The sequence below is a fragment of the Neolamprologus brichardi genome, chromosome 7 (genome assembly GCF_056152115.1).
Source record: "Neolamprologus brichardi isolate AB-2024 chromosome 7, ASM5615211v1, whole genome shotgun sequence".
Taxonomy (NCBI): domain Eukaryota; kingdom Metazoa; phylum Chordata; class Actinopteri; order Cichliformes; family Cichlidae; genus Neolamprologus; species Neolamprologus brichardi.
In genome coordinates this window covers 2,133,134-2,158,902 of record NC_142110.1, presented here as the reverse complement: position 1 = coordinate 2,158,902, position 25,769 = coordinate 2,133,134, and the positions used below count along the sequence as shown (strand labels likewise).

General features: G+C 39.7%; 1 protein-coding gene across 1 annotated transcript in view; it reads right to left on the bottom strand.

The window, feature by feature from the left end:
• cdh13 (cadherin 13, H-cadherin (heart)) overlaps positions 1 to 25,769 on the bottom strand; it is a 463,504-nt gene that overhangs the window by 162,218 nt on the left and 275,517 nt on the right. The window contains exon 8 of the mRNA XM_087842806.1: positions 563 to 741. Within this exon, the coding sequence (XP_087698932.1) occupies positions 563 to 741 (179 nt within the window). The remainder of the gene's footprint in view (positions 1 to 562; positions 742 to 25,769) is intronic.

Below are 25,769 nucleotides of genomic sequence, written 5' to 3'. Positions count from 1 at the left end.
TTTCATCCTACTTTTAATTAATTAGGCTTCTATTAAACAGTCTACTGTAGCTCAGGGATTGGCTCATCAGGGCGGTTAGTCACCGCGGCTCCAACAGTTCCGGATGGGAGGTTTTTAGCTTTCGGGATGTCGGACACCACCAGAGTCGACGGATGAGTGTGTATCACCTCAATTAAACTATTCGCTAAGTGTCTGACAACAGCTAATATTCCTCTTCCACCAGCGGAGCCAATCGATGTTCTGGCATCCGTCACCCTGCTGGAAAAGCAATCATCCCGTTGTGTCGCTCTGGTTTTACGGGGAAATGGAAAGGCGCTCGTCTAGCTACTGCGCCTGCTAGCTGGCACGCGCCGGTGCTCCCTCACACAAAGGCACACACAAACACCGAAGCGTTGGCGATGAATGGATGCTTCGTTTCAGAAACTCCAGTGACACGTTTAAGCCTCGTGACAACTTCCTGACCACCAACGCCACACCGTTGTTTTTTCCTCACTTGGGAAAAGAGTATCGGTGCAGAGGCCCACACCACAAACACAGGAACAGCTTCGCCGAGTTAACCCACCTCTCTGTCAAGTAACGTGGGAGCTATAACTGTGACAATGTCTCCTCTTTCTGCGTCAATGTAGAACATGTTCGGTGAAGGTTTGTCTGGAGACTGTTTGACGATGTTGTAGCGCAGAACGGCGTTGTCTGTGTTCGGGTCGTCCGCGTCAAACGCCGTCATTGTCATCACTGTGGTTCCTGGGGATGAGATTAAAGGACCAGGCTGAGTCAGAACTGAACATTTGTCTTTACTCACTAAGAAATGAGCAAATAAGAACAAGAAGAGAAACACGTTTGATTAAAATACCCTGAAATCAGGTAAACATTTGGCAATATGTTAAGCTACAGGAGTCACAGGAAGTCTACTAAATTTTTATTTTTACAATTCTTCTTTTTCCAACTGTGAAATGTATTTGTCATGTAGTCAAGTTCTGATTTTGACTGGTTAAAGCTGCCAGAAAAGCATCAGGATCCAGAAACCTGCAAGAAACACTAGTGGAAGGTTAACAGACACTAAACTAAGGAACAAGTGGACGTTACCGTCACACGGGGAACAGACAGAGCTGGGAGGAAACACTATCAATGCAATTACATGGGAGGAAGTAAAAGTGAATACAAATCACAGAAGACAATTAACCCTTTAAGACCTACCATAGAACCAAGTCCGCCAGAGCTTATATTATATTTTTACATGCTGTGGAGCCATTTTTGGGAGCATTTCAAGTTGATATACATCAATACAACCATTATAACCCAAATTTTAATAATATGTCTGCATTAAGTGCATAGTAATTACATAAATTGCAAAAAAGTGCAATAAACTACAAAAAAATTTAAAATCGTTTTTGCTTTTTTAACATATATTTCTAGTTAGAGAAATTTAAGAGGCTTATCCCTCAAAACTGTAAATACAAAAAAGTTGCACAAAATAGTTTCCCACCACAGGAAATTTATTTTGAGTGTCTTCATAGTTTTATTTTTGAAATACACCAATTTTTATATACTGCAGGAAAAACGAAAATAAATATTATAATGCAAATTTGCAAAAAAGCAGCATATGCATCAAAATAAACTATTTCCAGCAGTGCAATATGAGTCCTAAGCATCCCAGAAACCACACAGAAAGTCATAAAGTCAAAGATAACTTTTAAAAACACCAGTATAGGCTCATGAGGCCCTGATGGTAAAAAACTACATTTCTGCGAAAATGACGTCACTTCCGGTTTCGGGCAGGTCATGGCGGACATGCAATAGTTCACGCTGACGTCTATTCCAATGTAGGAAGTGTTACAAACAGCTGATCGGATCGGCAAAGCGTGTTTCTGGAATATTATGTTTTTGTTGCTGCAAGTGGTTTTTATGCAGTTTTTGCAAAGCTATATGTGGAAGGAAACTGTGACCGAGGACAAGCTGATGGCATAAGATGTAAGTACAACTCCTCCGGTTTCATATGCAAAAACAATTATTGCGCTAGCTCACGTGGTTCCGGTTCTACAGGGATTTAAAAATAGTTGCGCAAAACAGAGCGTGCCCGCTCCCACCGGTTTTAAAGGGTTAAATAGCAAAGTAAAAAAAAAGAGCAGGAAAAAACGTGAAACTAATAAACTCGGACATAAAAAGCTCATATTAAGGAAATAAATACATGAAAATAAAAACTCCGAGACAGTATTCTGGGATGTTGTTGTGCCAGTAAAACTGAATGTAACTCACCTAATCTACAATTAACATGACATCACCTACATGATGTCTGTTATCAGCTGAATTCGATATTTTGTATCGTTAGGAATCCCAAAATGATATTAATGATGGGAGTAGATGGTTGAAAAGCAATATTTCAAGCTACTCCTGCCGTGACAGCTGCTTAAAAAGTTACCCTTTGCTATTAATGTGTTTTCTTCCTCATGTCAGCTCTAACAGCAGGGTGTACTTTATTTGGTAATGGGAAGAAAAATGGAAATCCTGCCCTCCACAGCTGAGCTAAAATAGGAGGCAATCCTTGACACACCCTCAGCCCTCAATCTCTGTCTCCTTTCGGTGATGAGATACACTCGCGCCAATTCAGAGGGACACGCGCTCCATCCACACGTGTGCACGAGCAGCAGCATAGATTTATGCATCCATGCGTGCACACAAACTCAATCAAATATAGAGCGTACACGCTTGTGTGTCTGAGTTTTCCATTTCTCCAGTCCAGGCAGACGTGTCTATTAACTCCACTCAATCCAGGCCTCTGTGCTGTTGTTGTCCTTGGTATGAATTCAACACCAACTTGTTTCTTTTTATTTTTTGTAACGTGAAAGTATTCATTTAACCCTTTAAAACCGGTGGGAGTGGGCACGCTCTGTTTTGCGTAACTATTTTTAAATCCCGGTAGCTCTGCAACCACGTGAGCTAGCGCAATAATTTTTTTTGCATATGAAACCGGAGGAGTTGTACTTACATCTTATGCCATCAGCTTGTCCTCGGTCACAGTTTCCTTCCACATATAACTTTGCAAAAACTGCATAAAAAGCACTTGCAGCAACAAAAACATAATATTCCAGAAACACGCTTTGCCGATCCGATCAGCTGTTCATAACACTTCCTACGTTGGAATAGACGTCAGCGCGAACTATCGCATGTCCGCCATGACCTGCCCGAAACCGGAAGTGACGTCATTTTTGTGGAAATGTAGTTTTTTACCATCAGGGCCTCATGAGCCTATACTGGTGTTTTTAAAAGTTATCTTTGACTTTATGACTTTCTGTGTGGTTTCTGGGATGCTTAGGACTCATATTGCACTGCTGGAAATAGTTTATTTTGATGCATATGCTGCTTTTTTGCAAATTTGCACTATAATATTTATTTTTGTTTTTCCTGCAGTATATAAAAATTGGTGTATTTCAAAAATAAAACTATGAAGACACTCAAAATAAATTTCCTGTGGTGGGAAACTATTTTGTGCAACTTTTTTGTATTTACAGTTTTGAAGGATAAGCCTCTTAAATTTCTCTAACTAGAAATATATGTTAAAAAAACAAAAACGATTTTAAATTTTTTTGTAGTTTATTGCACTTTTGTGCAATTTATGTAATTACTATGCACTTAATGCAGACATATTATTAAAATCTGGGCTATAATGGTTGTATTGATGTATAGCAACTTGAAATGCTCCCAAAAATGGCTCCACGGCATGTAAACATATAATAAAAGCTCTGGCGGACTTGGTTCTATGGTAGGTCTTAAAGGGTTAAATAATGGGATTGTAACATTGTAACAATATTACACTATAATTCTTAATGACTCTGTCTGGAGGATGACAATAAAAACAGAAATATATAAAGTTTTCTTTTTTTTATTGACAAACTCAGGTTTTGTGTGTTTCTTGGCAATAAATCCCTTCTGATTCTTATTTGACCCACATATTTAATAAAACATTCCCATAAGTGCTAAATAACAGCACGGCGCTGCACGGCTCACGAGCATCGATCTCGTTTCATGCCTCTCCTTAATACCCGACAGTACTTTGCCACAGTGCATTAGCCAAACTACTCGAATAAGACACAAAAGAGCTAATGGAAAATATGCAAAGTCTACACTAAGTAAAAGTGGCTTAGGAGCAAATGTCTTTAGTCCAGTTGAAGGTAATGAAGGGCAAAGAGGTGTGACTTTTATCCATCTGGCATTTGCACTTGAAGGTGAACCTGCTAATGGTTAAGTAAACCGCTAATCCTCCCTCTGCAGTATAATTACACCGTCCCATCTCCCTCATTACCTGCACTCTGTTCCACTTCACCGTTCAGAACGAGCGCGCGCACAAACACACGCGATGGCCAACGCGAGCGTGCACGCTTTTGCACACAGCCACACCAACCGGAAGCGAATTAGAGCGTTGCAAACGTCGACTAAATTGGTTATCTTGAGCAGATACCGGTGAATTATGTTCTCATTCTCCTGAAGGTCTCTCGAACGCAGCGCAGTCGCACTCCGTGTTTTATGTGATGTCAGAGGCAAGCTGACCTTCTCAGTGATTACTGTCTTCATCAGATACCATAATTCCTCTCGCAAATGAGCATCATGTAACCAGGACGCATTCATCAGTCCAGGATGCAACGCAGCCGTTAGCATCAATCAGCTGGTGATAAACATCTAGTATTCTGTAATAGGACAATGGGACTACGCTTACCTCTAACACTGATGCCTGTTAAATCATACGATACCATGTGGGCAGCGTCTGTGAAGAGTCATTGGCCTCTCTTATCAGCTTTATCCTCTAGCAGGAGCCGAGCTCGATCAATCCTAACTGCATTGGATGGCTACATGGATGTGACTGCACAGGACTGCCATTACCCCTATCGCTTGAACCCATCTGCTTTGCTGCGGATGACAGCAGCTCAGACTGCATCATAGAATTAAGATGGAGACTGCAGAGTGAGCGTAAACACTGCGTAATGCATTTCTATCAAGTTTCAGAATGATTGGGCCGGTCCACAAAAACAGAGAACGAGAACGAGAAGCAGCGGGGCTTTGAGGTAAAAGATTAACAATACACACACGAAACGAAGCGAAACCAGATACACATGTTGTGGATTGATTTCATCACACGGGCTCGTGAGACAGTGTGCCGTTGCGTACAGCTAGCTCCTATATCTTTCTCAAACACCAAGGGAAATCAGCGGGGGCCATCAGATCTGTGCTCGCCACCAGGGAACCGACAGAGTCAAAAGTCAAGACGAAGCAAGAGAACATAGACGAGACGAGACAGGAGAATAAATGTGATTTTAGTATGTCTGCTGGGCGGTACGAGTGTGAGCTGTGTATTACATGAACACAAGCGATAGGAATGATTATGTTTTAGTTATTTAATATGTCCAGTGGAGATTCGAGAACAAGAAAATGGATTTAGATTAATCACAGTCAAGTGAGTGAAAAAGACCAAGAGCTGACCTTTTCTCTTCTCAGGCCTGGATGAGATCAAAGAGTTCAAAGATAAATTGTGTTATCCAAAATCTATTTAAGGGTGCAAAGAATTAGAGCCACGTGTTCAGACGGAGAACGCGGTGAAGAGACGGCAGCGCAGATAAGAGCGCACGAGAGTACGAAGCACGACTTCGATTTTAAAGCTGGAAACTTTATCCACTCTGTGATGGATGTTTGTTAGAAATGCTTCATAGGCACCGTCACATTATTGAAATCAGTTATATTCTCAGATAACTTCTTAATTTGAAAAAAATAAAAGATTTTTAGTAAATTTAGTGAATTAAAAGTGTTTACTGTGGTTCATTTGTCGTCTTTAAATGCCACCGTGACGGTAACGATGCTGAAGGCAGAATATTAACGTCATTCGCAGAGGTCACAGGTGTTTTGTGGGTCACATGATGAATCTGACCGACAGCGCGATTATTAACAAGCTGAAACGAACATCTAATCTTGTGCATCTTCTTCTTTCCTGCTTCATTTTAAAGCCCACATCCTCTCCCTGCCCTCACGTCTGCAGGTCCCAGCGCTCTTCATGCCAGCCCCGCCTACTCCCTCGTCAAACAAATATACACACACATGCACACTTTTGCCGTACTCCTCATTATTTGCCTCCTTGTCTCCCCTTGTGTGTTCATAACATTCTAGCTTTTTATTGTCTTGTTGTTTTGTGTTTTGCTTTGTCACTAACTGTGTTTTTCTGCACTGGACTGATCTTCTGCATTTGACCTTTTGAACTGTCAGTGTGGACCCTCCTCTTTTTTTAACATTACTTTAACTCACAAGTGTATCCACAGTCCTGTGAACAGCACTGTAGATACACTTGTGAGTATTTGCCCTCATCCTGATCTCTTAGTTGTTTTGCATATTTGTCATACTTACTTTATTTTGTGGCATTCAGAGGTGTCCTGCTGCATAATGCAGCAGACAACGTGATGACTGGATACTACGTGTTGGGTCAAGAACGTGTTGCTTCTAAAACGATGGATGTTTGTTTTTTTTATGAAATTCTCTGTTAGTTTTAAGCAGTGTTGGGAAGGTTACTTTTAAAATGTATTCCATTACAGATTACAGATTACATGCCCCAAAATGTATTCTGTAACGTATTCTGTTACGTTACTCAATGAGAGTAACGTATTCTGAATACTTTGGATTACTTAATATATTATCATGCTGTTTACAACTACATGAATGTACTATTGCTGTGATTTATTACTGTTACTGAAGGTCCGCGGCTCCGAACCGTAGTAAAGGGACCTCTGGCTAATACAGTGGGTTCATGTCGGCTTGTAGCTGAAAACTAGCTTTACTTTGTTGTCTGGGTCAACTTTGCTAGCAGAGACAGAGAGAGGCGTTGAAAGGCTGCTCCAACAGAACTTATTGTTTTTGGAGGAAAACACGAACACGGTGTACAGTCGAGTCTTAATAGCTTACTTACAACTGGGCTCGTCAGGCTCTCTTCTTGGCTGCAGTGGTTATTATTATATTTACATGCTTCCAGCTCCCGTTTCTGCTCGATGACAGCTCGTACTTTTCCTTTTTCTCCCTCCCTCGCTCACAGACACATAACGGGTATGGCAGTCCATTCTCCCTGCAGCACAGACTACACTGCCCATGATGCTACATTCTTTAGAGCTATACCTGTAGCATTCTGCCTATTAGCTTAGCACAACAACAACAGGCGCTCTCTCACCCAGGAAACACGCAGAGAGAGAACGTCACCCTGTAACCATGGCAACCGTAACGCTGCCGCCTGGAACAACAGAACGTAGCTGTCAAACAAAATCCATTTATTTCAACAAAGTAACTGTATTCTAAATACCACCTTTTTAAACGGTAACTGTAACGGAATACAGTTACTCATATTTTGTATTTTAAATACGTAACGGCGGTACATGTATTCCGTTACTCCCCAACACTGGTTTTAAGTCAGATGTAACGGGACTGAAGCCTTCCAAAAAGTTAAACTTCATTGGTGCACAGAATTCCCACTCAGCAGTGGTTTTCACCTTGGAACTCTCCCACAGGTGTCATTTTCCCACTAGTGTCTCTGGTGTTGTTGATCGTGAACACTGACCTTGGCTGAGATATGTGAGGCCTTTGGTGCTTGTTCTGGATGAGTCGTTGCTGCGCTCTTGGAGTGTTTGTGGTCGGCCACACACTCCTGGGAACAGTGCTCACTGTTACAAGTCTTCTCTATTTCTGGACAACAGCTCTCACTGCTGTTTGCTAAAACCTGCTTTAGTTTCACAGTTTAGTTTAACTAAGTCAAAATGTCTGTGAGAGCAAAACGTCACTTTGGATGGACATTTGGTTCCAGGAGAAAAAGGCTTACAGTTTCCTGTTCTTGTTCACTTATTTCTATATTAAGTCAATAGTTTTGAAAGAGGTTCAAGCACGCTGGTGAAACAGCAGATCTGTCTGCTTGAACTCTTCAGGAGTCTTCTTCACTATATCTACATATCTACCCTATTTGCTCTTCATGGTGTCATTTTTAAACCTGCCGTTTGAATGAGATGAATGTAAATATCTTATTTTTGTCCGTTCATAACACGCTTATGATGCATGTGGTGCAATAATCTGACTTATATTCAATACAATAACCATATTAGTGAGCAGTGTTGGTCAAGTTACTTGAAAAAAGTAATCAGTAACTAATTACTGATTACTTCCCCCCAAAAAGTAATCCCGTTACTTTACTGATTACTTATTTTCAGAAGTAATTAATTACTTAGTTACTTAGTTACTTTTTAAAACACGATTTACAACCTGAATAGGTGATAAAGTGATAGATCTTTCAGCCCAATTCTACTTTTTCTACATAATCATCATACAAAATGTAATCAAATAGAAAAGTCTCTTTTTAAAACTTGTTTTATTAGTTTTAATCTTTTAACTTTATGCATCAAGCAAAAATTTAATTATCTGCAACATTCTCTGACTGGAAGAAATTAGTTTAACATTTAAACCTATTTTCTGCACATTCCAGCTCATAAAATAAAATATTTTTTGTGTTTACACTCAGTCTTTCAAATAGATGCAAGTAAAACACAGCAGAAAATAAATAAAGTCAAAGACTAGCGGTCCTGTTGCTCTATTTTCACCTGTAAAGCAGGAGTGGGGTAGGCGGAGGTTTACCCTGGTGCAGGTGTGCCGCGGTCAGTGGAAGAATCCGAGTTTCTCTGTGAGTTTCCCATTACGTCGTAGCTACTCGGTGCTTGTTTGGAAGTTTAGGGGTTTTTTCGCTGTAAAAAGAAGTTTTCTTCCCACGCACAACGGACACTAATGTTTTTGTCACTTTTTATGGAATCAAACTCAAAGTAAGGTCAGTACTTCCACGCTTTAAACGCTGCACGCTCATACTCTCTCTGCACTCGATATATGATCCATTGTTGATCTGCACACAGCTGTTGTCACGAATGTCGCACTCGCTTACGTCACTGTCATGAGACATTCTCACAAAAAAATCACGGTTTTAGTAACGCAGTAACGCAGCGTTCCTACGGGAAAGTAACGGTAATCTAATTACCGTTTTTGCAATAGTAATCCCTTACTTTACTCATTACTTGAAAAAAGTAATCGGATTACAGTAACGCGTTACGCGTTACTACCCATCTCTGTTAGTGAGTGAAGACTGTTGATGAAGATCGTATAATCAGTAATAAGGTGCAAAACTGATTATTGATTCGTGTTTCTTGTGAAAAAGTGTGCAACAGGCCTCCAGTGCATGTTTTATTTTGTTTATGCTGTTTGTATATGTACAGCACTTTGTGAACCCTGGTTTTATGTTAAAGTGCTTCATAAATAAAGCTGCTATGGTGCAATACTGTTGTGTTTCCTGCTGTTCTCCTTTAAACACACATTTGTTATATTTTGCTGTCTCATTAAGCTGATTTGTACAGCACGCTCTTATAAAGCACCATTAGCGCTGCACCACCTCCTCCCAGCTCATTTATTCCTCTGGACTTCACCTGCTTACTTACTTGCCTGGCTGCCTACGTGGCACACTGCCATCTTTCTTCACTCTAGTTGTTGTAGCCTCCTGTCAGAGATGGACACTTGCTAAACATATTTCTCACGTGCCATATCTACCACACAGATAACTGTCGTGTTTGCTGCAGAAAAGGAGCCTGAATGCAGACTCGCGGAGGCAGAGATAAACTCAAGAAACTCAGCTTGATTGCTGGAAGCTGGAATACAAAACTAAGCTGGAAATATACGAATGAAACGGCTAGACAAGGAGGGATGAGGGGGGAAACAAAAGGCTTAAATACACAAGGAAACACATGGGACACAGCTGGAGCTACTCTGGGGGAGGACGCGAAGCTGAACACATGAGACGAGGTACCTTCAAAGTAAGAGAAGCAAACAGAACACGGCGTACACAGACAGGAGACTACCAAAGTAAAACAGGAAGTCACTGGGGAAAAAAGGCAACTAGACAAACATGAAGACAACGCAGGAAACACACAGGGCCAACTAAACACCACACAAGTGTAGTTAAGGGAGCTAAAAATACCAAAAGTAAATAATAGAAACACTAAATCAAAGAATATAGATGATCAAAACCAGACCCAGGAACCCTAACAATAACAAATTGATGCACAAACAGCTTCTTAATGATCCTAATTTAGCTTTTTGCTTCACTAAAGCATGAAGGAGGAAACAAGACCTCATTTTTTAAGGTGGTCTTCAGCAATAGCATTTTCATTCGGGTTCGTTTTCACTCGTTTTCAGTCCGTGCATCTGCGCATTGTCAGAGTAATGTTTGTCACTTAACACTGTCCTGTTATAACAGTCCTTTTCGACCCAGCACGTTGTGCTTCTTGGACTCCTCGGTGCTGTCTTTGTTGAGTTTTCAGCTCGGTGCTTCTGTTCCACTCACTGCTGTGTTCACAGTGTCTTTCTTTGCAGCTTGCCCTGCCCTCCCCTGTGTCTGCAGGCACTCCACGGCCCTCTTTCATAGGAGCTGTATTTCAGCCAGTGCTGTTTTGGATCTGGTCAAAATTGATGGAATTATAAATGCAGATTCGTCATATTTTGATACGCTATGCAACACCATGTGGAAAATATCTGATTGACAAGGAGATGGTTCTTCATCATGTCAGTGATCTTCACAGAGTGTTAAAAAATCAAGAAGATCATAACAAATATTGACTTTGGAGCTCGTTACAAACTCGATTTTGCATAAATCACCATTTTCTGTAAAGTTATAAATGACCTTTAAAATTTTGTGTGTTCTTGCTTTAATCTTAATGAAGACCAGAGATGGGCAGTAATGCATTACTTGTAACGCGTTACTGTAATCCGATTACTTTTTTCAAGTAACAAGTAAAGTAAGGGATTACTATTGCAAAAATGGTAATTAGATTACCGTTACTTTCCCGTAGGAACGCTGCGTTACTGCGTTACTAAAACCGTGATTTTTTTTGCGAGAATGTCTCATGACAGTGACGTAAGCGAGTGCGACGTTCGTGACAACAGCTGTGTGCAGATCAACAATGGATCATATATCGAGTGCAGAGAGAGTATGAGCGTGCAGCGTTTAAAGCGTGGAAGTACTGACCTTACTTTGAGTTTGATTCCATAAAAAGTGACAAAAACATTAGTGTCCGTTGTGCGTGGGAAGAAAACTTCTTTTTACAGCGAAAAAACCCCTAAACTTCCAAACAAGCACCGAGTAGCTACGACGTAATGGGAAACTCACAGAGAAACTCGTGGATTCTTCCACTGACCGCTGCACACCTGCACCAGGGTAAACCTCCGCCTACCCCACTCCTGCTTTACAGGTGAAAATAGAGCAACAGGACCGCTAGTCTTTGACTTTATTTATTTTCTGCTGTGTTTTACTTGCATCTATTTGAAAGACTGAGTGTAAACACACAAAATATTTAATTTTATGTGCTGGAATGTGCAGAAAATAGGTTTAAATGTTAAACTAATTTCTTCCAGTCAGAGAATGTTGCAGATAATTTAATTTTTGCTTGATGCATAAAGTTAAAAGATTAAAACTAATAAAACAAGTTTTAAAAAGAGACTTTTCCATTTGATTACATTTTGTATGATGATTATGCAGAAAAAGTAGAATTGGGCTGAAAGATCTATCACTTTATCACCTATTCAGGTTGGAAATCATGTTTTTAAAAGTAACTAAGTAACTAAGTAATTAATTACTTTTGAAAATAAGTAATCAGTAAAGTAACGGGATTACTTTTTGGGGGAAGTAATCAGTAATTAGTTACTGATTACTTTTTTCAAGTAACTTGACCAACACTGATGAAGACCCCAGAAAAGAAAATAGTTGCTTTAAAATTATTAATGAAAAGTCAAAAATTAAATCTAAAGCCATCGAGTCAGTAAAAGGTTTCTGTGGTTCAAACTATTTTTCTTCTGCCCACCAATTCCTGGTTTTCAAATCCCGACCTCCCCGCGTGGAAAGCAATTTAAACTTGTTTACGGCTCTGAGTGTACAGGACAACGTTTCCCACTGTGTGGAGATCTATTTGTAACTTGATTTCATTTTTAATATTTTTCTCATTTGCGACATAAATGTTGATAGGAATCAATATTTATAGCTGGGAAATGAAGCGACTGTTGTTTTCCAAAAGTTTGACGATTCAGTTGGTCAAAAACTTCTCAAAGTAAACGAATTCTGGAGCAATAAGAGCAGCAGCTGAAGCCGGAGATGTGCAAAGCTGTTGTGGAGCTGTGCTGCACGTAAACTAAATATGAGATAATGAGCCCCAAGCTGACAGCCGAGTAAATGGAGTGAAATACAGTCCAGCTGCCCTCTCCTGCCTCTTTTACAATGCAATTTCTCCATCCCATCTTTTCAGCCAGTATCGGCTCAGAACTGGATCACTGGTTAAAGCCAAATTATAAACAATTCATTGGGGATACGAGCGCTGAGAAAAGAAGAACAAAGCACAAATATTCTGCATCTGCGACCGTGGGGGTTGGGAAGCGCATCTGTAACCGGAAGGTCGCCGGTTCGATCCCCGGGCTCTCTGGGCAAGACACTTTACCCTACCGCCTACTGGTGTTGGCCAGAGGGGCCGATGGCGCGATATGGCAGCCTCAGGGCAGCTGTGGCTACAACTGTAGCTGCCTCCACCAGTGTGTGAATGAATAGTGGCATTGTAAAGCGCTATATAAATGCAATCCATTATTATTATTATCATCATCTGGAAAGGACCATAAAATGTGTTTTCCAGTGCTTATGTACAGGTTAGAGTGATTGACAGGCAGGCCGGGGCATTTATTCCTCCCCCAGTCATACCGGGGGGACACAGAGGCTAATAGGACTAAATAACTCTAAACTAATGAACAGAATATCCTTCCAAACAAGCTCAGTCTACACAATGACAATCAACGCTTGGTAATGATATCTAATCTTAACTCAATAATTGAAAAAGTAAATGAAGTGTATTAAATTATTTACAAAGAAATACAAATGACTGAGAGAAACTTGGCATTAAGCTGCAATAGTGTCGTTTATAAAACCCACTTATCATCAGTTTTTAATTTAAGTATTACATAATGTAGAAACAGTTATTAATAAACTATTTGTTTTCATGACAGAGAAATCATTTTACTTGTTTATAAAGTTTAAACTTAGATGCATCCCAGCATGTTCCCATAAATCAGCACCATTCATGGTCTCAGCTTATAGACTCAATGCATATAGACTCTAATAACGGAAATGCTCCGTCTGCATCACTTCTTTAATCATGAAAGATCATCTGGTCAGCAGCTAATGAGACAGATCTTAACAGACTTCAGTTAGTCCAGATTAGTGTTGAGATGTTCACTATACCAGTATCAATAAAATGCATAATAAATGTTTTGGGCTTCCTGTCCAAGCTAAATTACACCCAGGCTTACTTTTATTAATAAAGAGAATAATACTGGTTACAGAGATCGTACAAATCCACTATTCTTAAAATCAAAAATTCTAAAATTCACAGATCTGGTTCATTTTCTCACTGCACAAATTATATATAAAGCAATAAATAACCTGCTTCCTGACAATATTCTAAAAATGTTTTCTAAAAGGGAACAGGGATACAATTTGAGGGGGGGATTAAATTTAAAACATCCTCGTATCCGTACAACATTAAGTTTTTGCATCTCTGTGTGTGGAGTGAAGCTGTGGAACAGACTAAGTAAAGATATGAAGCAAAGTCCGAGCATGGCACAGTTTAAAAAGCGGTTTAAGGAGATGGTTTTTAGAGGGTACAGGGAGGAGGTAGAGATTTGATCGGGTGTTCTTGTCTAATATTTTCATGTGTGTGCGGGTGCACGGGTATGTTGGTATGGGTATATATATATCTGTAGGTTGTGTATCCTTTGAGGTGTTAATGGGGTTATTGAAAATGTGTATATGTGCGTATGTGTATATATGTATGTATGGATAGATAGAAACATATATGTATATATATATATATATATTAAAAAAATGAATATTAAAAAAAATACACATGACATATAATGTAATTGCAAGGAGGTATTTCTGTAGTCTATTGATTACTAGATAGTGGAAAAGGGGTGGGATTAAATAAGCTTGTGCTTCTTCCTGCTCCTTTTTCAACATGAAAGTTATTTGTAGTTTGTTTTGCTTTGTTCATTTGTCTCTTTTAATTCTATGTTGTTGTACTTTTTCAACATGTTCAAAATAAAGATTCAATCAATCAATCAATCAATACTGTTAAACACACCACGTTTTTTCTCTGCTCCAGTATCCAGATGAAATACATAATTTTTAACGAAGCGCAATTTAGTAATTCCTCGAGCCAAAAGTAACTGAACTAAGTAACTGAAAAACTGTGTTATATTCAGAGCATCTTTTAAGTGGAATAAACGGCCTTATAAACTAGCTGCTATTCATAATTTAAAAAAGCCTTTTTACAGTTTTTAATTATTGTAAATATTGTAAATGGGCAAAGCTGTGAACTGTTTTTGATTCTTGGGCGTCGTGCCTCAATGATATTGATATTTGCGTGCTTACATTTTTACAACTGTAAAACCTCGCACAATTTTTGCATCTTCCTTATTGTGTAATGTTTTATTAGATTATACTTGATGACTTGGGGCCCAGGAAGACCAGCAACCACTACTGTGGAAGCTAATGGGGTTACTTAGACTTAGATCCTCCCGCGCCGATCAGCGCATCGGGCGACAAGAGAACGCCATCGAACTCGGTCTATCGCGGCAGTTGTTGCTTCATCCCATGACAGTTCGACTGAACGTAATTCTTCAAGGAAAGTCCTCCATGTTATTTTAGGTCTTCCTCGCCGTCTCTTTCCATTCTTCGGGTTCCACAGAACCGCGACACGGGCAGGTCTCGGGTCCGGTAGCCGAAGGATGTGACCGGCAAATCTGAACCGACGCTTGGTGACTTGGACATGGAGCGGCTCTACTCCCGCACGGCGATATACTTCTTCATTGGTAACGCGATCCCGATATGTGACCTTGAGCAGCCGTCGAAGACAACGTTGTTGGAAGACGTCAAGATGGCGGTTGATCTTTGCAGTTGATTTCCAAGTCTCCGCTGCATACAGTGCCGTCGGTATAACGATGGTCTTCAGGAGCCGCAACTTGGTTGATAAAGGCAGTGCGGTGGTCATCCATATAGGAAGCTAATGGGGTTAAATATATATAAATAAATAAGCACGACAGACAAGATCCTGAGACGACCAAACTCAATCTAAAAAAGTCCAAATCAGTGACAAACAGCAGCCCTGGAGAACATCAGCATCCACTTTTTTCTGGCAGTGCAAACGAGGCTGTCACTATAGTGTATAAGGACCAAAACAAGACTACAAGCAGCTAAAACTACATACAAAATGTTGATTTGCCACATTTGATGCTCAGGACACGCTGGCTGTGACAGGAGGACACAGTTAGTCTGTGATTCAGGAGCAAAGGAAAAACCTTTGCAGCATCAGAGGAGGATCATTGGCTTCCCTGAAGGCCCAACCAGCGACTGTTGTTTTCTGTTGTCTTTTGATTAAACAACAGACGTCAGGTTTTTGATTCATAAAGTCATTTGTGAGCACTTTGGAGCTTAGTTTTGTTTTCTTTGGTCTATAGGCTCAGTCTGAAGTTTTGGATCTGACTGTTAATCTGCCGTCGACCCAAAACAAACAGTACTTGCTACTTCTTGTGGCTGCTTGGCTTTTGGGGAAGTTAATGCCTCTTCCATGTTATGACCTGAAGATGGGTCGCAGCAACTGTGATAAATGTTTTGTGCTGATATTATGTTAGAGGAAATCACTGGGTTGTTAATTTAGGTTGGTTTGAGATGAGGCACAAATGGGAATCTTTGAAAGTAGTTAATGAAGGTTTTTTTGGTAAATCTGAATACACAGCAGGGGACGAATCTACTGAGGACATTTTTTAATGAAGATGCAGGTATGAATTAATAGATTTGAAGACACGAGTACTCGTGATGGAAGTGAATAAATCCGATTGTTACGCATAATTCTGCCAGATAAAATCTAGAAATCACTTTCTCTCACAACAGCTCCCAGCAGTCAAAACCAACATCAGACCACACGCTCATGTTTTTGTGACTGAGTGATAATTACACACCACCTCCAAAACCACCAGTTTCAGGAGTTCAATCAAACTCTTTCCTAACAGGACGTCTACGCTCGACAGCAGAACTCACAATGTGTCGTAAACACTCTGGATCTTTGAATTTTAAAGAGTATAAAGCTGAGGCTTAACTCTAGGCTGCCATCAGCTCCTCCATCCAGTACGACTCGCTGAAAGTAAGGAATCAGTTAAATTTTTTCTCAAAATGTTTCAATTAGAGCTGGGCGATAGACCTCACCGCTCTTGTCCTCTTAAAAAAAAAAAAAAGGAACAGCCAATCCAAATTAAGTAGCGCAGAGCCGAACCAATCACAGCCGCAGCGTCACGTCACGTGACTTGTTACGTACAGCACAAGTGCCAAGCCGCACATGTGTATTTGTTTGGGAAGCAGCCAGCCGCCGTGCCGCCCGGGTAATGAAGGAAATGAGTGCCGACTAGAGAAAAATCAACCGAGAGCGTGACCGAAGGTTACCGAAGAGAAAACAGATGATGGTTCCAATGCCGGAGAGATTGTCGAACGGAAGAGCCAGAGAAGTTCTGTAGTGTGAAGGTATTTTGGCTATTTCAAGTCTGACAGAAAACAGAGTAGCGCGCTGGAAATTGTGCCGAAAGCAAGTCTGGAAATACAATAAAGCGGTGCATGCTCAATCTCTGACTGGAAGCGCTAATTCGTCATTCGGCTTTTGTCGACTAAAGTAACTGTTAAAACTGTTTGAAAAGCTCAGCTCTACAACAAGGAGAGATCGAGAATTTCCTTTTAGTTCTCAGTTTATTTGATATTGACAAAAGTTAGTCAATTTTGTCTGTTCTTCTGTAAAACAAACTAAGATTTATTTTTAGAATTAATATTTTGTTTCTAAGTGGAATTGACAATTTAGTAGTTTCGTTTGTTCTATTTTGAAACTTAAACGCTTTAGCGGCTGCCTTTTGTGTAGTTTGCAATATTTGCCTTAATTTATCTGAAAAAGTCTCATGTTCCTTAAGTACATCTACCCTGTTGAACTTATTATGGGAAATAAATATTTAAATCAAAACAAGCTGCTGATTATTTCACATTTTACTTGTGAGCAACGGCACACTTAAATCGTACAAATATAGTTATTTGGCTTATATCGTGATATATATCGTTATCGCCTGAAATTTAAAAAAAAAACATATCGTGATATATATCGTTATCGCCTGAAATGAAAAAAACATATTGTGATATATATCGTTATCGCCTGAAATAAAAAAAAAAAACATATCGTGATATATATCGTTATCGCCTGAAATGAAAAAAACATATCGTGATATATATCGTTATCGCCTGAAATGAAAAAAACATATCGTGATATATATCGTTATCGCCTGAAATAAAAAAAAACATATCGTGATATATATTGTTATCGCCCAGCTCTAGTTTCAATATAATTACAGCTTTATTGCTTCACTTGGTTTGTCTATTTGTTTTGTATTTCACATTCTGTGTTTTACTATTTTTCATTAAAAAATACATTATTATTATTATTATTATTATTATTATTATTGTTTCTACATCATTGAACAACTGCTGTTATTTATATCTCTTTACATTTATTTAACAGTGAATACTGATTGTTCCTCAACACACTTCTTTTCTTTAGTGACTTCTTTCCACTCGGGCTGAATAAAGTGTCAAAGCCAAAACTAATATCTTTTGCATTTTGTGTCTGAACCTCGCCTCCAGTGATGCCTCAAGTCACTCAAATTCTATTTCTTGAAGCTACACAATCACATTTATCCATTTTAGCAGCACACACTGTTTGCAGAGATAAAGCTTTTGGCAGTTTTGTGTCAGTCACACCACCTGAGTCGCAGGGTCTTTGAATTCAGGAAAAAAGAAACAAAAACACCTCATAAAAATACCGAACGATATTCAGACATCTTATAGGGTTAATAACAAATATACAACTTGATTTAGGGGACTTGTTTGTTTTCACATCCACAACTTGTAGATATAAAGTATTTTTGGGGAGTTTAACGAGAGCTTTCTCAGTTAGAATAAAGTGGAGCTCACTACACTCCTCTGCCATTTGCATATATTTTGCTCGTCCCCTCGTCTCCTGCCAGCATAATGAATGCTACAGGTCTCATGAAGGAGTCAAATGTCAGGCCCTGAGGCTGGAAGACACTCCGCAGAGCATAATGACCAGCTGAACCATCTTCTTTCATGACCCCAAACAGAGCAGAGAGGAAGCGAGTGGAGAGAAAACTCAACTAAATGGGAGAGAAAGGAGAGGGAAAGAATTAAAAATGTCAGACCGCGCGGTCAAGAACCTCAAAGTAATGGAGAGAAAAAAAAGGATAAACAACTATTTTTTGAAGCACCACAAAGACATAAATATGTAAATGAGAAAAGAGAGTTATAAAGAAGGAAAGCGAATGGTAGAAAAAGGAGAACAAAACTGGTTAGAAGCAGGATGGAGGCTTGAAGGGAAGAGACAAGGAAGCTAAACACTAGGGCTGCCACGATTAGTCGACTAGTCACGATTACGTCGACTATCAAAATCATCGACGACTGATTTAATAGTCGACGCGTCGTTTGAAGCTTTGTAAGATCACAAAAGACGCAGGAATAAGTAGTAGGATTTAAGAGTGTAATAACGGACTGAAACAGAAGATGGCAGCACTGCATGTACAAGGATGCCAGCTGCCGTTAAACCCCGAAGAAGAAGAAGCTGTGTCCCAGAATTCATAGCGCAGCCCAGCTCAGTTTCCAACAATGGCGGCAGCTAGTTAGTTTTAATATTACTCTTATTATTCTTTCTGGGTCACAAAATAAACGTTTAACATATTTTCAGGCGAGAATGTAGCTGTGTAAACCTCAAATATCTGCTCAGTTTATCAAGACACCACATATTTTCAAAAGCGCTCCGACGTTTTCGGAGACGTCTGTTAGCCACTAGCTCGATAGCTAGCCGGGGGCTAGGCTAACTAGAGCCGTGAGAACACCGGACTCCCGCTAATCGTTTTCAAACCCACCGCCGTCTTTCGCTACTCAGGTTAAACATGATATATAAGTCACTTAGATAACTTAAAAATGTTATTGTTTGGCTTTTTTAGTGTTTTATTTGTTCCTGAGTAAATCGGTTTGGCTGAGATTAAAGTTATAGTTTTTACACAGCTGAATAAACATCAAGCAGACAGCTGATTATCAGAAGTGTGAGATGCTCGAGAATTTACTCCGGTGTCCTGTTATATTTTAGATAGCAAGGAGTTTATTAAACTTCACCGAAACAATCTGCAAATTTCATTAAAATTTAATAAACTATCATCTTGTCTTTATTTTTAGTTAGCACATACCTTAAACACTTAAAGCTGTAAGCTAATGATAGTTATATAAGAGCAGATGCTGCTGGTGCAATAAGCTGTACGTCCAATGGATGATGATCTGATTAGTCGACTAAAATAATCGGTGACTAGTCGACTATCAAAATAATCGTTTGTGGCAGCCCTACTAAACACTCATCAAGAAAAACAAATGTGGTCACTGAACAACGTGGACGGTTGAGGGTTAACGAAATGTGATATATGATGAATGCATGAAAGCTGTTGACTCAGCTGTGTATAACGCACGTTTGCAACACTAATCAGGAAACTCACAACCTGCGTCCATTGATTAATGGGGGATTTTAGCAGAAACACCACACGATCCCAATAATCATTAAAGAAAATGTAATTACCCCGCGGCTGTGACGCCACCAGACCTGTCCAAACGCTTCATGCTTTTAATGTTCTGCCAAAGAATACAGTTTTAAAAACGAGTCATTAATCTGGGGATGCAAGCAAATGACAGAATATCGCTCTCCTTTTCTTAGGCTTAATTAATAACTGTGTGTTCAGCTGATCGCGTCGGCTGCTACTCAGCATGCCTGTACAGGCGAGATCTACAAGGGGCATCTCTGGAGACTGTACAGGTCTCTGTAGAGAGTATGGGGGGAATGATTCATGATCACCTGGTGGAAAAAGATTGTATTTGATCATTAAATCTTGTACAGTTGTTTATTCAACACTTACTGGCGCTGCCTAATGCAAAGCTAATCATTCCCATTACCAGTTTCATCGTGTGTGTTTGAAAAAGAAGCAGCAGCCAGTGCTTCTTATCCGCTCCCTGCTTTTAAGGATGAGCTTCTTAGCCAGGGTTGAATCATAAGGTGAGGCCTCCATCTTAACTAGACTAAGGAACATGAACCGAAGGCTCAAGGCAACTTATTAAAATGCAAGACCCCGGAGAGCTATTAGCATGAGAGATCGTAACCTTTCACACAGGATTTTATGCAGGAAGTATGCCAACTATTAAGAGCTAGACAATGGCAGACCTGCAGAAAGTGGGTATTATTTCATGGAGCTTAGCAAAATTTGATATGGTACTGTGTTTCATTCTCACCCTCACACATGCTAAGCCACAACATTCGTCTTATTCTTATTCTTGGTGCTATCATCAGTGGACCAATCATCAGGCAGCGTACAAATTGAAGAAAATACCTGAGTAAATGATGTAGAACCATAACAGATAGATTCTTCTGGGTGTCGGAGCCCCTGAGTGGTTTCATGAGTAGGAAAATTATATGACTCACAGCGTGGCCTTCAACCCATTTAACCCGAGCGAGTACAGCCTGGTTGAGACTATGAAGGAAGTGTGTGAGAAGGTTGTCATTCAGTAAGTAACTGTGTGCTTTGTGTGTCTTTGTTTAAATTTCCTGTACAGTCGGACTTTATCAGACTTGAATTAGTTGGTAAGAATAAACACCTTCACTCTTTTAGTGTTTGTGTTTATTATGATAGTGAGTGTAAGAATTATCTACAGCGAGAAATCAGTTCACAAATACACTTTCTGTCTGGAAAAGTGAAACTATGTTTAAATCTCTCAAATTTTGTTTAATCGCAAACTAAACAACAACAACAACAACAACAAATATTGCAAGTGGCTGAAATGAAACCAAGATAAAACAAAAATGTCAGCAAGTAGAAAAACTATAATTCCCTGCATGTTTTGTTCATGACTGAAATGCTTCCAGCACAAACTGGATCAATTGTTTTTGAGGTCAGGATTTGTTTTATTTTTTCAGTTCTAATCAAATATCAGATTGGCTACAATGTAGTGCTGCTCAATTAATCGAATTTTAATCTCGATTACGATCTGGGCTTTCAACGATCATTAAAAATGACTGAGCCGATTATTAGCCCCTCCCTCACGCTTTACTCTCGCGCTGCTCCGTGTGGCAAATCGAGCGCACCTCTCTGCGTTTCGAACACGCGTCACAACAATTAAGAGCAGCGGTCTCCAACCTTTTTTGCGCCACAGACCGGTTTATGCCCGACAATATTTTCACGGACCGGCCTTTAAGGTGTCGCGGATAAATACAACAAAATAAAACTAGTACCGGTACCGAAAAAAAGAAGATTTATTCATAACACACATGAAAAGACCCAGGAAAACCGAGTAAACGATAAAAACGATAACAAAATAACGCTGAAAACCGATAAAAACCCTGAAAACTATACATTTCACACCTGAGCCTCAACTCTCGCGGCCCGGTACCAAACGACTCACGGACCGGTACCGGTCCGAGGCCCGGGGGTTGGGGACCGCTGATTAAGAGGACCCGAGGGAAGCTCGGAAAGCTCAGCAGAAGTTATTTAGAGAGGAGAGTGACTGCCGTTGGTTGAAAAGAGGTAAAAAAACCTTCAGTGTGGAAACATTATGGGTTCATGAGTCAGACGTGGATCAAGTAGACACAGTGTGTAAACTTTGCTACAGTGTCGTAGCTGCACCACAGAGCAACACTGCAAAGTTCACTAAACATAGATGTTTACATTTTTCATTTATTTTTTATATTGCAAACATTTGCACTGTTATCAGTATTTGCACACTATTTTATATTATTTTTGACAATCTTTAAAGTCATTATTCAACACATTGTTATTGTTAAATAAATATCGTCAAATAATCGAGATCTCAGTGAAAATAATCGTGATTATCATTTTTGCCATAATCGAGCAGCCCTACTACAATGTATTCATATGATATAATAACAGGGAAAATCGCTGACAAAGTTGCTTTTTTATTATGTATAATGGGCAGATGTGCCTACAGATAAATTACAACACGCACTATAATGTTAACAATAATTGACTGTGTAGTCTTTTGGCTCCAATACAGTCTCGAAAATAGCCAAATGAATCTGGAGGGAATATGTGATTCACAAATCTGCACCACTGAGGTTCCAGCTAATGACTTCAGTCACTATATCAAGACAAAAGATACTTCCCCTTTAAAAGGACACTTCAATTAATTACTGCCGGAAAATCCCCTTTAATTCTGTACCAGGGGCTCAGTGAATAAAACTGAAAACCTATTAGTGAGCATTCATCTGATCGCACACAGGAAAGAGACGACTATCAGTGTGGAGCAGCTACTGTACAACAGAGCAGCAAGCAGGAGAGAGGGAGACTGGGTCAGAGGTAAAGGGATAAAAAGGTTGTTATTGGATGGTGGTTTGCTGAATTTATCACGACTTCAGCCTTTAAGTAGGTCTGACGTTTACCTTCGCAATTTTTTGTTAATGAAAGAAAATTGGAGAAAAAGAAATAAACTCTGAGGGGGAAACCAAGAAATCTCTACTTATTGACCGATTTAATGCCATTACTATTTGCGAGAACTTGAAATTTCCTCTTTTCCCTTCAGTCCATTCTCATTTGCAGGGTGTCAATACTGCTTAGTCAGATTCTGGTGTGACTCATTTATGCACAACATGTCCTCTGACCGCGGCTCGAAGCATTAGTGCTGGCATTAAGGCAGGCAAGGCTGCTGTTGTGGACGGGCACAATTTTACACTAATTAACAACAATTTTTAAAACTTTAACTGTTAAATCTACTGTTAGGATTTAGTGAGGAGACACAGTGAACATGACAGTCAAATATCTCGACATTAAACAAGCACCAGAGGAATTCTGTAAACAACGACCTCATCTTTGAACCTTAGGTTCTGTCCAGTGGGCTGTCATGTTTGGTGTTGCTGTTGCTTCAGTACTCAGTAACCTCTTCTGCTGCTCACTGGCCATTTGTGTTGTCTGTAGCACTATGGATGAAAGTATTTCCACCAACTTTATATTGATCATTATATTTGTAGTGAGGAAAAGTGATTTTGCAGTATTATTAATTCACCATGTAGAGTTCCCCTGGGTTCCCCCGGGTACTCTGGCTTCCTCCCACAGTCCAAAGACATGGGGAGGGTTAGATTAAGTGATAGATTAATTGATTAATCCAAATTGCCCATAGGTGTGAATGGTTGTCTTTGTCTATGTGTTAGCCCCAGAGATGGGCAGTAACGCGTCACCTTAATCTGATTACGTTTTTCAAGTAACTAGTACAGTAAGGGATTACTATTGCAAAAAAGGTAATTAGATTACTGTTACTTTCCCATAATCACGCTGCGTTACTGCGTTACTAAAAACGTGATTTTTTTTTTGCGAGAGTGTCTCATGACATAACAGATCATCAGTTATTCAGATATTTAGCATTTATTAAACTATCTTAGTGCATTACACTAGTTTCTGGATATTACATTATGCAATACTGACTTTAATAAGGACCTGCAGCCTTGCGGGGCTTGCAGAAAAAAACACAAGCGATGCACACATTTCGTCATGCGACACAGTCATTTTACTTTTATGCACGGACAGCTCGGGATTTTGTGTTTGGTCATATTTTGTGGTCAGCTGTTAGACACAGATTCACACGGTGGAATAGCAGACCTCCACTGGATGAATCCTGCACTTCATCTGAGCCTTGACCCACAGGAACCCACACAGAAGACTTCATCCTTATTTTGAAAACCTGTTGATCGTCCTTCAGCTGCCTCTCACTAAACTGCCACACAGTTTTCAGAGAGAAAATGTAAAATTGGTTGCACTGTATTATTACTTGCTTCCTGACACTACCTCATCCTTTGTGATCCAGTCAGTGCTCCTCTTGGATTGCTAGTCATGAATAAAATGAATTGGCTGCATAGTTGCTGATAACTTAGCTGTTTGCAAATAAAACATTTCACTCACTTTTGCTCTGACGACTTATTTGTTTAGCTTAGCGAATCTGCTCCTTAGTGTCCGATCAAATCATTGAGTGCAGGGGAAACCATGACTCGTTGAACCATTGTCCCCTGGTGCCCTTCTATGAAGTTGGTGAAAAGAAACCGTTCTGATATGCTATTCCCAATTTCCTGTTTCCCACTAAAAACATGAACTTTACTTCCTGTGCTGAGGTTTTAAAGACAACATTTTTCACTCCTAAATGATCAGCATATTACCAGAAGTCTTAACCTTTTAAGACCTACCATAGAACCAAGTCCACCAGAGCTTATATTATATGTTTATATGCTGTGGAGCCATTTTTGGGAGCATTTCAAGTTGCTATACATCAATACAACCATTACAGCCCAAATTTTAATAATATGTCTGCATTAAGTGCATAGTAATTACATAAATTGCAAAAAAGTGCAATAAACTACAAAAAAATTGAAAATCATTTTTGTTTTTTTAACATATATTTCTAGTTAGAGAAATTTAAGAGGCTTATCCCTCAAAACTTTAAATACAAAAAAGTTGCACAAAATAGTTTCCCACCACAGGAAATTTATTTTGAGTGTCTTCATAGTTTTATTTTTGAAATACACCAATTTTTATACACTGCAGGAAAAACGAAAATAAATATTATAATGCAAATTTGCAAAAAAGCAGCATATGCATCAAAATAAACTATTTCCAGCAGTGCAATATGAGTCCTAAGCATCCCAGAAACCACACAGAAAGTCATGAAGTCAAAGATAACTTTTAAAAACACCAGTATAGGCTCATGAGGCCTTGATGGTAAAAAACTACATTTCCGCGAAAATGACGTCACTTCCGGTTTCGGGCAGGTCATGGCGGACATGCAAAAGTTCGCGCTGACGTCTATTCCAACGTAGGAAGTGTTACGAACAGCTGATCGGATCGGCAAAGCGTGTTTCTGGAATATTATGTTTTTGTTGCTGCAAGTGCTTTTTATGCAGTTTTTGCAAAGCTATATGTGGAAGGAAACTGTGACCGAGGACAAGCTGATGGCATAAGATGTAAGTACAACTCCTCCGGTTTCATATGCAAAAAAAATTATTGCACTAGCTTACGTGGTTGCAGAGCTACCGGGATTTAAAAGTAGTTACGCAAAACAGAGCGTGCAGAACAACGGCTCCGACCGGCTTTAAAGGGTTAAAAACCCACAACATAGCGAGAGAAGGTCAAATTCATGAATTAAATAACCGTTTGAAAACGGTTTTCTCTTCCTGTTCTTGAGTTCCACCCTGCAGCAACACAATCAGTGACCTCAAAACAATCAAAACCTGATGATGCCCTTTGTGTGAAGTATTTTCCTCTGTGTTGTGTGCTCTTGGATCCATCTGTCATCCTCATTCTTTCCACTACTTACAGCAGTCGTTCCAGGATGAGAGTTACAGATTGCCGGTGCTCTGCTGTCATTTGTTTGTCCTTGACTGAGGTTTACGATCATGACCGTACACGCAGCTTGCAACAGTGCAGGATGCTGGAGAACAGCATCCTAGTGACACGGGATGATATACTTGGCTGTTAGAAAGAGGATGCCTTTTACACTCTTGTCA